Genomic DNA, 15,732 nt, shown 5'->3' with positions numbered 1-15,732 from the left:
GAAAATAGGAAAGTACATGGATTGGAAGAAAGAAGCAATGGATCATACCAAGTGGCAAACCCGTCGAACAGAAGGCCGAGATCCACAAAGGATTGTAGCGCTACAGGAAGTAAGTAAGTAGTCTCTGGGTCCTGAAATAAGTATCCAGTTTTCTCTATAAGTATTAGCAAGTAACTATACGATATTATAAAAGTTGCGGTTCAAAAATTACACAATTTTTTTTGGGTGATTGCTTTATTACAAGACACAGGTTCGAATGGAAGGATACTAATTGTTGCGAGTGAAGAGTTTAGTTGCATCCGCATCCGCAGCACTCTCCGCAGATGGAGACGCAGCCGCAGGCGGGAGCGCAGCCGTCGAAGCAGACGGATCCGAGCACGGGCACGCATCCTTGAACGCAGGTGTTGCCGCACGCTTGGATGTCGCCGTTCACGCCCACCTGCCCGCAGCCCTGCCCACCGTACGAGCCGCAGCCGCAGCCGCTGCCAGAGCTGTAGCCTCTGGAGCCGCAGCAGCCCTGGCTCAGCACGGACTGTAAAAGAATCAACTTGTTAAAAATCTATGCTGATATGTCCATACTAAAGAGGATATTAGACAATATTAGGAATCTTCTGGGCGAGCTCACTCCATCGTAGGCCACGTCTTTGCCTTTGGCTGGTCTGTGGCCGAGAGTAAGAACATTTTCACTAGACTCAGAGAATTGTACCAAAACTATACGAACTTTTTTCCTCGGTTGCCGATATTCTGGTGGATGTGAAATGTTATTTTTAAATATGTTGAATATACAATAATGGTTGGCAGGAATAACAAACATTTTTCGAAAGCAGCACATAAATCGATCATAAATCGGTACATAAATGTTCTGATGAAATTAGTAACAAAGAAGTTCACGTGATATTGTTATGTAAACTGAACAATGTTTTTACCTGGATCAGGCAGAGCTGCAGGCAGAGGACGAGCACGGTGTAGGGAGACATGGCGCTGTTGCTTAGCTTTCAAACTTACTTGAAACTGTAGGTGCTTATACACCTGGTCCAGCTTTTATACTGAAGCGGGTTCAATGGAATTTTGAACACATTGATAACTAGAACACCTGCAAGCAATCAGTAGGAAGCGGATTCAATTGTATATTTTCTAAAACAATAAGGTACAAGCTGATATTGACTTAAAACGTGATTAATCAGAAGCTGTTGACTTAATTGTTGTATTGTATTTAATTAGTCTTTTGTTCATAATCTGAGGAATTTTAGAATAGTGATAAAATTTCATTTATAAACAAGTCTGCAGAGCGAAGAATCATTCTAGTGAGAAGATACACTACGAACAAGTCAAAATGGTGTCCAAGGTTGTGATCCTCTGCGCTTTCGCCCTTCTGGTTCAGGTAATTACTTGTACAAATTTTATCCACAAATTATATACTTCATACTGCCTAATACTTTTTTCCGTTTCTTTAGTTTTTTTATTTATATTTTATTTTAGCAATCATATGAAAATCAATCCTACAGGATCACTCTATAATGGTACATAAACTAAAACTAAAAATAAGGAATATCTTCGTGCGTTCAATACAACGTAATCAATTTGATCCACCCGCGATTGCTTAAAGTTATTTTGTGTTTAGTCCATCTCCGGACAGAGGAGCGGTTGTTGCGGGTCCGGCCGCTCCGGCAGATACGGCGGCTCCGGCTGTGGCTGCTCATGCGGCGGCTCTCGAAGCTCCGGTAACGTCTACGCTAGCTCCATCAACATCCCCACCAGCGGCGGCGACTTCGTCGTCACTAGCGTCGGCCCCAACTCCCCCTCCGGCATCTCCGTCTCCTCCGACCTCAGCCTGGATGGAGACTTGGATGTCTACGGAGTACTGCCCTTCCTGAGCGCCGTGGAGTTCTCTGGCCAGTACGATACTCAAGGTTCTGGCTGCGTGGACTACAGCTGCGGCACCTGCGGGAACGTGGCCATCACCAGTGTGCAGGGCAGCTCCGGCTGCGGTTGCGGCTCCAGCTGCGGCTGCGGCTCCAGCTGCGGCTGCGGCTCCAGCTGCGGCTGCGGTTGCGGACGCTAAGATGTCAACTTATAAATTCCACTTCTTCAAGTTGTTTTCTTGGGTGAATTACTGCTTATTCAGACCTTTGTGCAATTACATTTGAGCTGATTGATTAAAATTTATTACCCATTTCAGCATTTTTTTATGTACTACCTAATTTGAAGATCTGATCGCTAATGTCACATTACGGATTTCTAATCAGATCTCATAGCTTCATATCCGGGCTCATGTATAATTGAATATGTTTTATCAAATTTCTCATGTTATTTAAAACTCAAAGAAATAATTCGTTTAGAAAAAAATCGACTACATTTTCTTAAATGATAAGAGACACGTCTTTTTAATTGACCCCAAGGGCGCCGTAAGAAACTCCCAGAAGATTCCGGTACCATAAAACGTGATCAACAACCAGTTTGCCAACGCTGCATGCGTATTTCGGTTCCAATTTTGTCGTTTATCTATGTGGGTAAAGTATCCGTCACGCTTTGGAAAGTAAGTCAGTGTGAGAGTGACAGATTCTTATCCACGTGAATAAGTGATAAAATGGGAAGCATTATACGCCGGCTGATTGGCTCCCAATTATCTTATTAGTCCATTGCCAAGGCTCGATCACAGGAAATCTAGTTATAATCAATTAATGACGATGGTGATGGTACTTACCGACTAAAAGCTTAACAATCAATATATCGGCGAGCGAAGGAATATGTATGAGTTTCCATTATTTTTGACGTTAGTTGTGAAACGGGTATGGTAGTGGATTAAGATTTTAAACATATTCTTCCCCTCATAGCTGTCGTAGAATGTGAGATATGGGGTCAATTTTGGTATGAGCAGTGGGCTACAATCGTGTTATTTGACTCTTAGTCGGTTCTAAGAGCGCAGTCTAAATAATATTTATATATTATATAACGGATCGACAGAAAACGATATTGTGATAATTGCAGTGACAGGTTGCTAGCCCATCGCTCAAATCGCAATTGAACCTGTATCCTTCAGTCGACTCCTACGCCACCCGCGAGAGGAGAGGGAGTGGTAAACAATTTTATCGGTCACTACTCGGGGCATCTACATCTCTATGACATTTAAAATAACCTAACCACAAAATTTTGAGAAACCGCCGACCGCCACATAGTGCACCTATTTTCATGAAACATGGCTAAGAACACTCCCGACTAACTCAGCTTTCAAACAAAAAAAAACTAAATCGAAATTGGTTCATCCGTTCGGGAGCTACGATGCCACAGACAGACACACACACAGACAGACAGACAAACAGACAGACAGACAGACAGACAGACACGTCAAACCTATAACACCCCGTCGTTTTTGCGTCGGGGGTTAAAAATAACATTTTTCAATGTAACTTTTTTATACCACGTCAGTGGCACATAGTCCGCCTGATGGAAAGCGGTCACCGTAACCTATGGACGTCTTCAACTCGAGGGGTGTCACATGCGAGTTGCCGACCCATTAGAAACTTGTACGCTCCTTTGTTTGAAGAACCTCATTCTGTAGTTCATCGGGAATACCTCAGCAGTAGCACAGAATATATAATAGTACAAGTACAGAAGGCCCACTGCTTTGATGTTCACGAAATGCCGCCTTTTTAAATGCCTACAAAATTCTCACAAAGAAACGAGCCGCACGTGCGCGGCGTCCGGCGATAGGGTTACCTATGGATTCAAACGAATTAATACTCACATAAAATGTTATACCTACTATTATATTCAAGTCTTGGTTACTTTCTAGGTATATATACTGTATTTATATATTTTTGTTCAAGTTCCAACATCACAAGCCTTATTGAACTTTTCTGTGAGACTTAATCAGTAGTAGATCTGTGTAAGAATGTCCTATGGCATTTATTTTATTCAATATGTCTATTTATCTAAGTATTCCCATTCCACACGCGGATATCTCTTAAAAAAACCTCGCGACCTAAAGTAACAATAGATAGTGCGAACGTGCGTTCCGTGAGAACGCGCGCCACCCCTGAATAGGCCGCGAACTCGCGGCCGCCAGCATGTACTTGTAGCGCGGCGATGAATCGCGGAGTGAGCCGCCCCTGGCAGTAGGCTCATTCCACAGCCAGAGCATACGCGGGAGGAAATTCCTCTGAAACCGCACGGTGGCACGGTGCGCGACCATTTCGAACAAGGTTGCAAGGTGTGTGGCGAGCGGTACGATGATGAAAAGCGGACGTTGGCATAATCTCAAAAAATTCCTCAGAACACAGCCCATCACTTTTTCCCAGCACTATTTTCACTGCGAATCGTATCATCGAATGGCTAATTAAGGATTATTCTAGACTTAATAGGTATAGCTTTTATCGGCCACGTAGCGTAAATTATGAGAACGAAGCAAACTCATCAGAATCGTGGTGGAAACAGGAAGAATTCTTCTGTCTTTATAAAATTGTACGTACGTATGGGTATTATAGTTACAGAGATATTAGCCACGGTGCCATATCACTTTTCATTGCACCTTAATTCGGTCGGACCCACAGATTCATATATGCCCACAGATATATGCTCTGAGGTCCGACACCTCAACTGGGGATTTTAAGACGATACGGTAGGGGTCAATTCTCCATACAAACGCTCTCGACAATTTCCTCCCTGATTTTTGAAGATAGAGCAATGATTTTTTCAACACAGATTGTTATTATTTTTATCTGTGTCGGACAGTTTTGATTTTTTTGATATTCTGCTTGTTAAAGACTCTAGAGCCAATCAAATATTTCCAAAAACGGCCTTTTTCACTGTGGCGCAAAAAAAGGTGTGATACTCAAGATTGGTAACAATTAACCAAAAAAGCTAAACGGTCCGACATACATTATTTCATTGTTATTCAGATTCTCAAATTTCGTTCCGATTGATTAAGTTTTGAAGGAGGAAAGAGTCGAGAGCGGAACCTCGGTTTAAAAGATTTTTTTGAAATATCTTTTGACTGAGTTGTTCTAAATGGACTATTTTTTTTTCTATAAATCTAGTTAATAACATAATTAGAAGAAAAATATGGACAGTAGTTATGTTTATACATAATTTCTATTTAATAATTCAAAGAGAAAGATATAAAGTCAATGAATTGACCGTGACGTCACTCCTCAGTATTTCATAGTAATTCCATGTTAGCAAATCGTTTTGACAGTTCTTATAAAGAAGCTGATTTGACTAGTAGGAAACTAGCCTATTGTAAATGAAATGAATGATGTATTGTTGGTATTATACGCGATATAATCCGTCTCCATAATTTTACTTCATTTTGTAGGGGCTTACTTAAAAGTATTTTTCTCTGGTGGAGGCAAGTTCTAATCAAGACGTTTAACATGTATAATAACTGTTAATCACGATTTATTTCGGTTTTTTTTTAGTAGGATTGTATTTGTGCCATGAATTTTATTACTACGTTACAATTGTAAACAAGCAATTTCATAAGAAAAAAAATAATTTCAAAATTTTATTTAGCACCTGCAACTGCATGCTTGAATTAGTAGAAACTCTGTCATTCTCACGTTTAGAGACTTTGATTATTTCTATGCAGAGATAATAGCTTTTTTAACGTCATTATTGTAAATTATCTTTAAATTAGCTATATTAAAATAATTTCATGTTTTAGGGCGACATGACGTTATATAAAGTTTTACGCGCTCTGAAAAGATGGTTTGATGATAGGTAAGACCACTTAAATTTTAAGTATATGAACATATTTACATATAAGACCAGTTAAATTAATTTTGGAAAATAAATTGCGACCAGATGGAAGTGTAATCTGTAAACTGTAGTGTGTACCTAAGTACGTATGAAATAATATACCTTAAATGAACTTAAGACTCAAAATTAAAATTATTTCAAAACAAAAACATGCTCTTCAACTCTGCACCTTGCTTTGTGTCAATTTTATCTCAATTGTACTCATTATTAAAATATATTAAATCTACAACGGCTTCAGGCATAAGGTTTTGTTTTTCAGTGATGCAAAATCTCCCCTGGATTTGAAGTACATCGGCATACTGCGTTTTCTTTTGAGTTCCGTTGGCTCCTGGCCGCACAAGCAGTTCGGACGGGGCCGGCTGGATACTATACTGTCCATGTACAATGTGCTCTTGGTACTTGTTGCTATAGCGTTACCGAGTTTGGGCGCCACATACATCTGGTATAAGAGAGACACGATTTCTTTCTTCGATGTTGGACACGTGCTTTTATGCATGTTTTTAGAATTCTTGTTTCTGGTAAGTGTTAAAGAATAAACTTCTAAGAATATAAAGTTATCGTACCTACAAGAAAATAAGACGGATTGTTCACTGTTGTCAATCGTAATTTCAGCAAAGGTTATTAATGATTTGGACAACCAAATATCAAACAGTAATAAAGGACTACTTGATGGAATTCCACCTGTTTCACTTCAGAAATCGAACACCATATGCTTCGAAGGTTTGTTTCTATATCAAATTAAATAAAATACCTAAGTATTTCCATATACAAACAATAATTATATAATTATATTGTTCATAAGGAAGCAACATAAGCAACGCTGTTGCTTTTAATATTTTTTTTCTACTTGTTGACTGTAATCTGTCAATTAGGGCACCACAGACTAAACTATAAGTGCTAACTTTTCAGTGTTGGATACTCTATGGCAGTTTCGACTCAATTATAATAAGTTCATTATAGTTGACTTTAGTTAACTGTAATAATTTCAAAAATAGAACTTCATACAATTTCTATACTAATTTGCGATACCTGGCAAATTTTCCTGCATCTGAAACACATTTTTTTTTATCTGTCGCGTTATCGGCCAATCAGAGACGGTTATTACAAACAATTGGTTGCTAGGTAATTCGATGTTGATACAACGGTGAACGACTCTATTAACATTAATTTTAACTTGCATGAATGATGATATTTCCGTCCATTGATGATGAAGATGATGACTCTTAGAAAAAGTATTGTATACAATAGTGATATAATTAAGCTTTTAACTCTCGTACTGTACTATTAGGCCACTCAGCAAGCTTCGTGGCCTAAACATGGTACTCGACTGAAAAGCTTTGTATTATAATACAATCGTGATATATATATATATATCACGATTGTATAAAATACTATTTTTCTTAAATTGTTAGCACTATAGATAGATAAAGTAAAATTTTATATGTATAAAAAACATATTGAAAAGGTCCTCTTAAATTAAGTTATTATTAAAATTTTGGAAAAACCCCCAACCGCGACATAGAGGACGGATTTTTATGAAACATGCTAAGCACACTCCCGATTAACTCAGCTTTCAAACAAAAAAAACGAAATCGAAATCGGTTCATCCGTTCGGGAGCTACGATGCCACAGACAGACACACAAACAGATAGACAGAAAGACAGGCAGACAGACAGACACGTCAAACTTATAACACCCCGTCGTTTTTGCGTCGGGGGTTAAAAACAAAACTCCTACGCAAACCAGCAGAGCACCGATTTTCCGCAAATTATTGCAGCTTACTGGTATTATTTTAGATTCATACGCAGATCCACAACATATCAGTGACATTCACATTGTACATGGCGTCTCTATTAGTCTGTGGCATGCTCTTGTTTAACTTCATGCCGTGGTTCAACAACTACAGCTACGGGATGTTCGGTCCGGAGCGACCCACCAACCGCACGTTCGAGCACGCCGTCTACTTCCACTGCTTCACCGAAGACGTCTACACCACCATAAAGGGCTATTGGATTCTCTTTGCATTCAATATTCCTACTAGCTACAACACTTCAACTGGCGTCATCGCCTTCGACCTTCTGATCTCCCTTATCGTCTTTCAAATTTGGGGCCATCTCAGAATTTTGAAACACAATTTGCTGAGCATAATGCCGAAGGAAGGCATGTATTCTCCAGAAGAGAATATGAGAGTCCGAGAGATGTTGAAAGAAATCATCGAACACCACAAACTAGTCATAAAGTAAGTTTCAAGATATTAGTATTAACGGAGATCGGAATTTTCCGATATTTCACATTATAAAAACATCTGGTAGTCCTGATGCAGAAAGGTTTAGGCCAAAATAATAAAAATTTGAATAGTACACTCTAAAAAAAAATTGGTTGCTCCTATCAATATTTTGATAGTTGTAGTCAAGCATCTTGATTCCATACGAGCCTGATAAGATCTTAGACAAATCAAATAAGGTAATTTTGATTGCTCTTACTTTTGTAACGTAACTGAGCCGATTAAGATCTTGTTCAATAATTCCATGAAAAATAATTATGCGAACTAAATTACCTTAGTAAGTTCAACTAAGGATTGAATCAACCTATGTTACATAGTTATGCCTAACAAGTTAATAATTGATTCAAGGCGTACAATGGTTAGGAATAACAAAACACCTAAGTTATTAGTTCAATCATACATTTCCTAGTTGTTTTTAGTAATCAGCTTTAATTGAATTATATAAGATCGTAATTGTAGTGATTAACTTCACGTCAACTAAAAGAAAACTGCTCTTAGTTGGTCTTAATTTTTTAGAGTGTAAGTAGGTACTTCAATAAAAATCATTTCAAACAAAAGTCAATGAGTCTTAGGGCCACTTGCACCAACGAAAATGGAGGGTTCATTTTATATGGAATTTGACAGTTGACAGCCCACTAACCCTGAGTTAAGTGATTGGTGCAAGTGGGCCTTAGTAGCGTCCGCGTTCTACTTTACGGTTTTCTGTTCCAGCTTTGTAGACAAGTGCTCCGCCGCATTTAGCGAAGAATTGTTTGTATTCTACATGATGATGCAGCTCCTCACCTGCACGACTTTGCTTGAAGTTTCCGCTCTGACGGCAGAAGCGCTGGCTAAATATGGACCATTAACTCTCGCGGTGCACCAACAACTGATTCAAATCTCTATACTTTTCGAAATGGTGAACAGTAAGGTAAATTTTGTTGTGCTTGGCAAATATACTTGTAAGGCCGTTTTCACATTATCCGATCCGATATCGGATGTCGGAAGGATTTCGATGGAAAAAGTCCAAGGTGGCGCCTGTAATGTATGGGATATCGGTCCGACATCCAATATCGGATCGGATAATGTGAAAACGCACTAATGTACGTATCCATGAGCCAAAACTCTACGACCGGTCAGGTCGTAGGCGCACCTCGGTCACTGGCGATCAAATAAATGAAAGGGACGCGTTCCTAGCACAGTCTAAGCTCGAGTAGGTGAACGCGTACTATGCATGCTATGAGTGAAATATGACAGGTCGACTATTCCCGTTTTTGACAGGCGGTAACTGTGAGGTAACCGAGAGGGGGTGGGCGGCACTTTCAGCGGTGAGCGGGAGTGGCCATACTGTACGATAGTACTCTTTATTATACTGTACCGTGGGACTCAAGAGTCAATCTGTGTAAGAATGTCCAATAATATTTCTTTTTTTATTTATTTATTTATTTAAAACATGCATTACGAATTGGGCGTAATCCGTAACCGTGCACTCGTCGGCAGAGCAAGGAGCTGACGGACGCCGTGTACGGCACGCCGTGGGAGTGCATGGACGCCGGGAACCGCAAGATGGTGCTGCTGCTGCTGCAGCGCGCGCAGACTCCCATCGCGCTCAAGGCCGCCAAGATGGTGCCCGTGGGTCTACAGACTATGGCCGCGGTATGCTTTCACAAACTTTTCATCATCAATCATTTAAGAGTTGGACTCTTGTCGGTGGAGCAACTTCCATGCGTGCCGGTCTTCTGCCTTCCTTTTGACTTCCTGATACGACACTACGTTGATTTTTTCCTTTATTTGGGTCATATACGCTCTCCTTGGTCTCCCCCTTTGCCTTCTTGCCTCAATTCTCCCTTCTATTATGTTTTTAATGAATTCGTCGTGTCGTATCAGGTGCCCAAGCATTTTCCCTCTTCTGTTATCTATAGTTCTCAGAAAACTTCTTTTTTCTCCTATTATATTTAAAACCTCTTCGTTAGTTTTCATTTGAGTCCAACTGATCCTTGCCATTCGACGCCAGCACCACATTTCAAAAGCTTCCAGCCTCTTCCTATCACGCTGTGTCATTGTCCACGTTTCGCTACCGTATAGTGCTATGCTCCAGATGTACACTTTTATTAGCCTTTTATTAGCCAAACTTTTACTGTTTGAAAAATCGTTCGACTCAAATCTTTCAAGGTAAATTAGACCATAGCTGGGCCCTGTAACCGAATGGCATTTCTACGACGCGAAACGAAAACGAAACGCCACGAAAGGTAATCTAGCTCTGTCGCGCTAATACGCAAGTGCGATGGAGATAGATATCTACGAGCATTTCGTTTTGTGAGCGTTGTGCCATTCGGCTACGCAGCCTGGCCTGAAACTTTACATAAACTAGTATCTACTCGTATGTTGGGCGTATGTACTCGTATGAATATAATAAAATTATACTGTAGGTACAGTCCACCAATTGGAACCAGATTGTAAGAAATCTCTTACTGCTTGTCATTTTGACATGGCTGTAGAGTGGCCCAAGGTTCCAATTGGTTGACTGTACTTACCATCGAGCTGATGGTCTCACAAAAAGGGATACAGAAGACCGTGCGAAGTGGAGGAGAAAAGCAGGAAAGCGGACCCTGGGCTCCGAAGCACCAAAGCTGAGGATGCAACTGGGAAACCGTTAAGATGAAAGAGAGAGAGCCTTACCATCGAGCTGATCTGGTGATGGACACGGAGGTTACAATTTTTTACTTCTTGGTATCTCTGGCTACCGCTAGTATTGCTCTGTTTTTCCATTCGTCTTTACCTATCCATCAATGTTCAGTAATTGGTTTATTGATCCATTAAATACTTAATTTATTTTCAGGTCCTGAAGACAACATTTACCTATTACATAATGCTGAACGCCGTGGCTGCAGAACGTTAGACCAAGTAAACCCTGTATTTTGAAATAAAATTGTAACAAAACAAATTTCCTTTCCTTAAATATAGCATTAACTATTGGATTGCCCGGCCTAAGTTATGACTTCTACTGCCCTCTCTTGGAAATAGGCGGGAAGTCTTCGACCGGAGGATACCTGATCGGTTTCTTGTGCCATCTAGCGTGGGATAGCTGCACTCTTGTATTCCTCTATGGACTTACGTGGATCATAGTTGCCATTTTGAAAAGTAGAAGTAAATCGTCATCGGTCGTCATTTGCCTTCCTTCCTTTTATTCGTAACCAGACTTAATTATGGGTTTTTTTAAGCTTCGCGTTAATCGCGAAGAGTTTAGTATTATATTTTATTGTTGACTTAATTTCCATTGAACGTCCGGAGCCGGCTGTTCACGGGCGAGCCGATTTCGGCTAGCAACACTAATTGTCTGTCAAAATGGCGATGATGAGACGAGTTTTCGGTGCCGCAGAAAGAATTTGGACATCTTTGGCCCTAGTCAAAATCGGGCGCAATCGCCCATTTGACCCCGGAATCGGACGTTGAACGAATTATGTTCCCTTGATACGAGGCGGCGCCAAGCGTGCCCGGATGTCGAAATAGGTGCAATTTTGCCCTCTGCTGGCCCTTTCTCCATCAACGGGTTCACGCCGCGTCGCCTAAACCTCGCGCCGGCCGCGAGAGATCCCCCTGGTGTTCCGGTAACTTGTGGGCAGCAGATTGCTGCTGTTCTACCTACTCCCGACGTTTCACCCCAAGGCTGCTGACGTGGCAGTTGTGGTGTTTCGAGGTCAGATCTTTCCACGTTTACTTATTGACTGAATGAACCGGCCTTTCGGTTCTGGCGCCCTTCCGTGTAACTACCTTAATATATATTGACGGCTGTATCCGTTTCTACCAGTAATAATAATTTAGAGCTCGCTGACCCACATTTGTTCCCTTAAAAATAAAATACGACATCATTGTTCTCGTGTAGCTAGCCCTCGGCCAACAATTGTTACCGGTATCTAGGATAACAAATTAGCATAACCAATTTAGATTTTTTTTTCCTGAATTCAATAAATACCTGGTTCCTCTTCAACTGTTGTTTGATTTTTTTTTATTTTGGCGTTAGCTAAAGGAAACCCCCCATAAAATTAAATATCCTAACAAAATAAATATAGTTTCTTATAATTCCTTTATGGCAGCCCACTCCATGTAAGAGCGCGCTTGAATTTCTGGCTGCGCCCAACCCTACAAGGTCTAGTCTATTGGTGAATAAAATTTTAAATATAACGTTTGACTGTGCACTGCTAAATGTAAAAGCACGCTTCGTATGGAAAAACCCAAGGTGTCTTCTTGTCGCACCTAAGACTTGTTGATGTCATTGTATTGTATGTGCCAAGACCTTGAAACTAAACTCTTTAAAGAAGGAGGGTAAAGGTTCATACTTACCATGTTACACGTTACCATGCTTCTTTGAAGATGGGTCTTAATATGAATAAATAAATATATGTACAAGGTAATAGTTATTTGTTATACAAGGGGGCAAAGTTGTATTTTAACGCCGAGTGTGGAATTGAAAAACGAGCAAGTAAAAGGAGTAAAAGGATAGGAATAGAATCCTGAACTTGTGAGTTTTTTAACACACGAGAAGTAAAATACATTTGCACCCGAGTGTAACACAAAACTTTTCCCCTCACTATAGCGAGGAAACTACAACGCAAAAAATGTGTTTATCACTGCTTCCAGTAGTTCCACAGGTGGTAAATCATCTTTATTACTAGATTCACCTACTTTTATAAATTTTAAAGCAGTTAATTTGACTTTATTCAAGGTCAAATTACTTTACCCACTAGTGGATAAAATGCGTTTGTAAATTGTATAGGTATGGTTGTTCATGTCTACCTTGAGCTTACCGTGGGACTCAGTCAACCTGTGTAGAAATGTCATGTAATATTTAAATGTATTTAATTTGTATTTTCTGAGGACTTCAACTATCTTCAGCTTTTAACTATCTCTTTAGTTACACCGGTGATTCCCTACAAATGTTTATCTCTTGGGCACCATAGGGGTAATTGGTGTTGACTGTTGACCCATTGTTGAATTTTAATCCAAAAATGTGTCTCGTTGGTACTATTTTACATAGTCTATCCCTGTTAAGTATGTAAGTCATGGTTTAGTTTGAGATTTTTTCCCGTAAGTTACACGTATGATACCCAGCTTAGACGTGTGCGCCGCGCCGGCGCGCCGCTGCCGCCGGTAATTTTGGCCACGCCGCCGCCGCCGATTGTAAATCGGCGTGAAATCGGCGTGACCTTGGTGGTTATTAAATTGCTCAAACTTAGTACCTATTTGATAACATTTTTGGACTTTTTATGCAATTTCCAATACATATAATTTACTTTTATTAAAATATTATGTATTAAGCACTAAGAAAGATGCGAAAAACCGGATATGGGGGAAGATCTATGATCGTGACGAATTTGACCTGGCATACGACTTGACAAAATTGTTTACAGCACTACGAAAATACCACATCAGGAGAGCCTAGAACTTTCCCTGTTGGATCTTCTGTTATCTTTTCATCTAGATCACCATTGAATCCATTCAAGATTTCATGGCTCCTCGAAATATTGTCCGTTCCAAAATACCCACGTGCCCACCACCGCGTCGGCAAATTGCTTATAGCCGCTGTGTGTAAGACTGTAAATCAGCAGATTAAATAGGAGACGATTGTTTTTTTGCGCCTTACGCCCTCAGGTAACCCAGGTTTGCTTCAATTTACATGATCCTAATTTCGTTGCTGATCTGGTTCTGCAGGAAATGAAGCTTTTCATTCCATTCTCTGTGGTTCCAATCACTGGTAAGTGTCAAACTTCATTTGATGGAATCGTGTTTTTTTAAGTAGCCTAATATGTGTCCCAAGTACGCGCACGGAAGTGGCGATGGATAGGGCACGTGCTACGCAGAGCAGACAACCACCTGTCCAAACAGGGTCTCTGCTGGCAACTACCTGGCAGTAGACGGTCGGGGCGGCCTTGTGCCACGTGGAGGCGGTCAGTGGAGAAGGAGGCTAGCGCAAGTGGACTAGGCTGGAAGGATTTGGAAGCAGACGCCCCCCAGCAAACATTCTAAGTGCTTTTACCCATGCTCTAGAATATATTACTAATTTAGGTAAAAATTACATCATACGCACCACATAAATTCACATCTCGTACATTTATACTTCTGGGTAAAAATATAGAGCCATTGAAACGTAAATTTCCCTTCATCAAAGCACCATAAGGTCACAAACTTAAAGGTTGATTATGAGCAAAATATAAGGTAAAATTAACTTCGAAACTCGACCAATTGTTCATATTTACTTGTACGTCCATATTAGGTGTATATGCGACGTAATTTTTTCTTAAACTGGGGACCTTTAGGTCATCGATTTAAGTCGCTTTTGCTACCAATTTCGTAGTAAATATTACCTTCTTGAGAGACCAAATTTAGACCATAAAGTTATAAATACTTGTAAGGTACTAATATTACCATAAGGTTTCATTTAGATTTACCTAATAGTCAAATTAACCCTAAAAAATAACCAATAAGTCGACGTTTGCGAGGCGACCTCAGATCAAGTTATTTTTACTCACAAATAAGTCATATCTCGGTGAAATAGGACGTATATACTCAATAGTTATTTCGGTTTTTTAAATCAAAAGTTGTGTTGTGTTAACAATGGCCAAAGAGAAAAAAAAATATAGACATTCCAGTACTTATTATAGGAAGATTAAGAAGGCTAAGGCTAAGGCTAATTATAAGGACGTTCAGAGTGAAACATCAGAAGAAATAAATTGTGAATTGGCTTCTACATCCGGTTTTCAAGGAGTATTTACTTTTTGTGTTTCTTCTGATCCTGATACCACACACACAAGCAAGGATTTTTTGCCATCTGATAATATAGATGAGAAGAGCGACGATGAAGAAATCTGTTCAAACAAGGAATCAGAAAATGAAGATTCTGGAGATAAGTATGTGACAAATAAAGATTATTTAAATATGAAACTTGTGGAAGACCTAAGAGAATGGACAGTACAGCACAAACCCACCAAGTCATCTTTAAACGATTTGTTAGCTGTACTGAGTAAATATGGTTTTAAATTGCCTAAAGACGGGCGAGCTCTACTGAAGACTGACGATGTCTTTATAGAGCCAATGGGCCAAGGAAAGTTTTGGTACCAAGGCGTAAGCAATTGCTTAAAGAAATCTTTATCGGATATGGATTTAAATGCAATATCCAGTATTGAACTAATGTTCAACGTAGACGGCATGTCGCTATTTAACAGTACCTCTTTCTGTAGCCGGCTCACCATCGTAGGAGGCCACGACAGAACGCCGTTCTCCTCCCACGCTGAAGGGCAAAGCGTTATTTCCAGTCCCCTTCGGGACGGGGTGGCCACTATCTTATATGACATATTGCAATAATAAAAACCTAAAACCAAAATTGGAGTCAATTAACAATAAATATTTATGTAATTTTATTACATACACGCGTGAAGCACGTTGATATGTTTTAAACTAAGCAAACATTCATCAAATCAGGTATTATGTTGATCCCTAAAAATACCCGAAAACGTTTCAAAATCAATTGTCACATATAACTTACCTATTGGGAAACCACTATGCGTAATATTTATCTTTGGCACGTCTAATCGTTAGCACGCAACCTACGTCCGCGCTGTCAAACAAAATACTGTCTTGCGATACGAGGTCGAAGCATAGTCATGATGGCGGTCGTTTTGACCTTGTATGGTTACTCGACACCATGAGGTCGTAGA

The 15,732-nt window shown here is 40.0% G+C and overlaps 3 protein-coding genes across 3 annotated transcripts; 2 read left to right on the top strand and 1 right to left on the bottom strand.

Moving 5' to 3' along the window:
• Positions 1-227: 227 nt before the first annotated feature.
• LOC125238572 (chorion class high-cysteine HCA protein 12-like) lies at positions 228-1,033 on the bottom strand. Its single transcript, XM_048145911.1, has 2 exons — positions 927-1,033; positions 228-532 (listed from the first exon to the last, which is right to left on the bottom strand). The coding sequence occupies exons 1-2, from the start codon at positions 975-977 to the stop codon at positions 290-292; spliced, it is 294 nt and encodes a 97-aa protein (XP_048001868.1). The 5' UTR covers positions 978-1,033; the 3' UTR covers positions 228-289.
• Positions 1,034-1,271: 238 nt separating this feature from the next.
• LOC125238565 (chorion class high-cysteine HCB protein 12-like) lies at positions 1,272-2,173 on the top strand. Its single transcript, XM_048145904.1, has 2 exons — positions 1,272-1,381; positions 1,622-2,173. The coding sequence occupies exons 1-2, from the start codon at positions 1,334-1,336 to the stop codon at positions 2,060-2,062; spliced, it is 489 nt and encodes a 162-aa protein (XP_048001861.1). The 5' UTR covers positions 1,272-1,333; the 3' UTR covers positions 2,063-2,173.
• Positions 2,174-5,954: 3,781 nt separating this feature from the next.
• LOC125238802 (odorant receptor 46a-like) lies at positions 5,955-10,950 on the top strand. The gene is made up of 5 exons (XM_048146245.1): positions 5,955-6,275; positions 7,554-7,996; positions 8,753-8,951; positions 9,521-9,676; positions 10,860-10,950. The coding sequence occupies exons 1-5, from the start codon at positions 6,135-6,137 to the stop codon at positions 10,917-10,919; spliced, it is 999 nt and encodes a 332-aa protein (XP_048002202.1). The 5' UTR covers positions 5,955-6,134; the 3' UTR covers positions 10,920-10,950.
• The last annotated feature ends 4,782 nt before the right edge of the window (positions 10,951-15,732 follow it).

The sequence above is a fragment of the Leguminivora glycinivorella genome, chromosome 24, assembly GCF_023078275.1.
Source record: "Leguminivora glycinivorella isolate SPB_JAAS2020 chromosome 24, LegGlyc_1.1, whole genome shotgun sequence".
NCBI lineage: Eukaryota > Metazoa > Arthropoda > Insecta > Lepidoptera > Tortricidae > Leguminivora > Leguminivora glycinivorella.
Note: the sequence above shows the minus strand (reverse complement) of the source record. Positions and strands in the feature narration are given on the sequence as shown.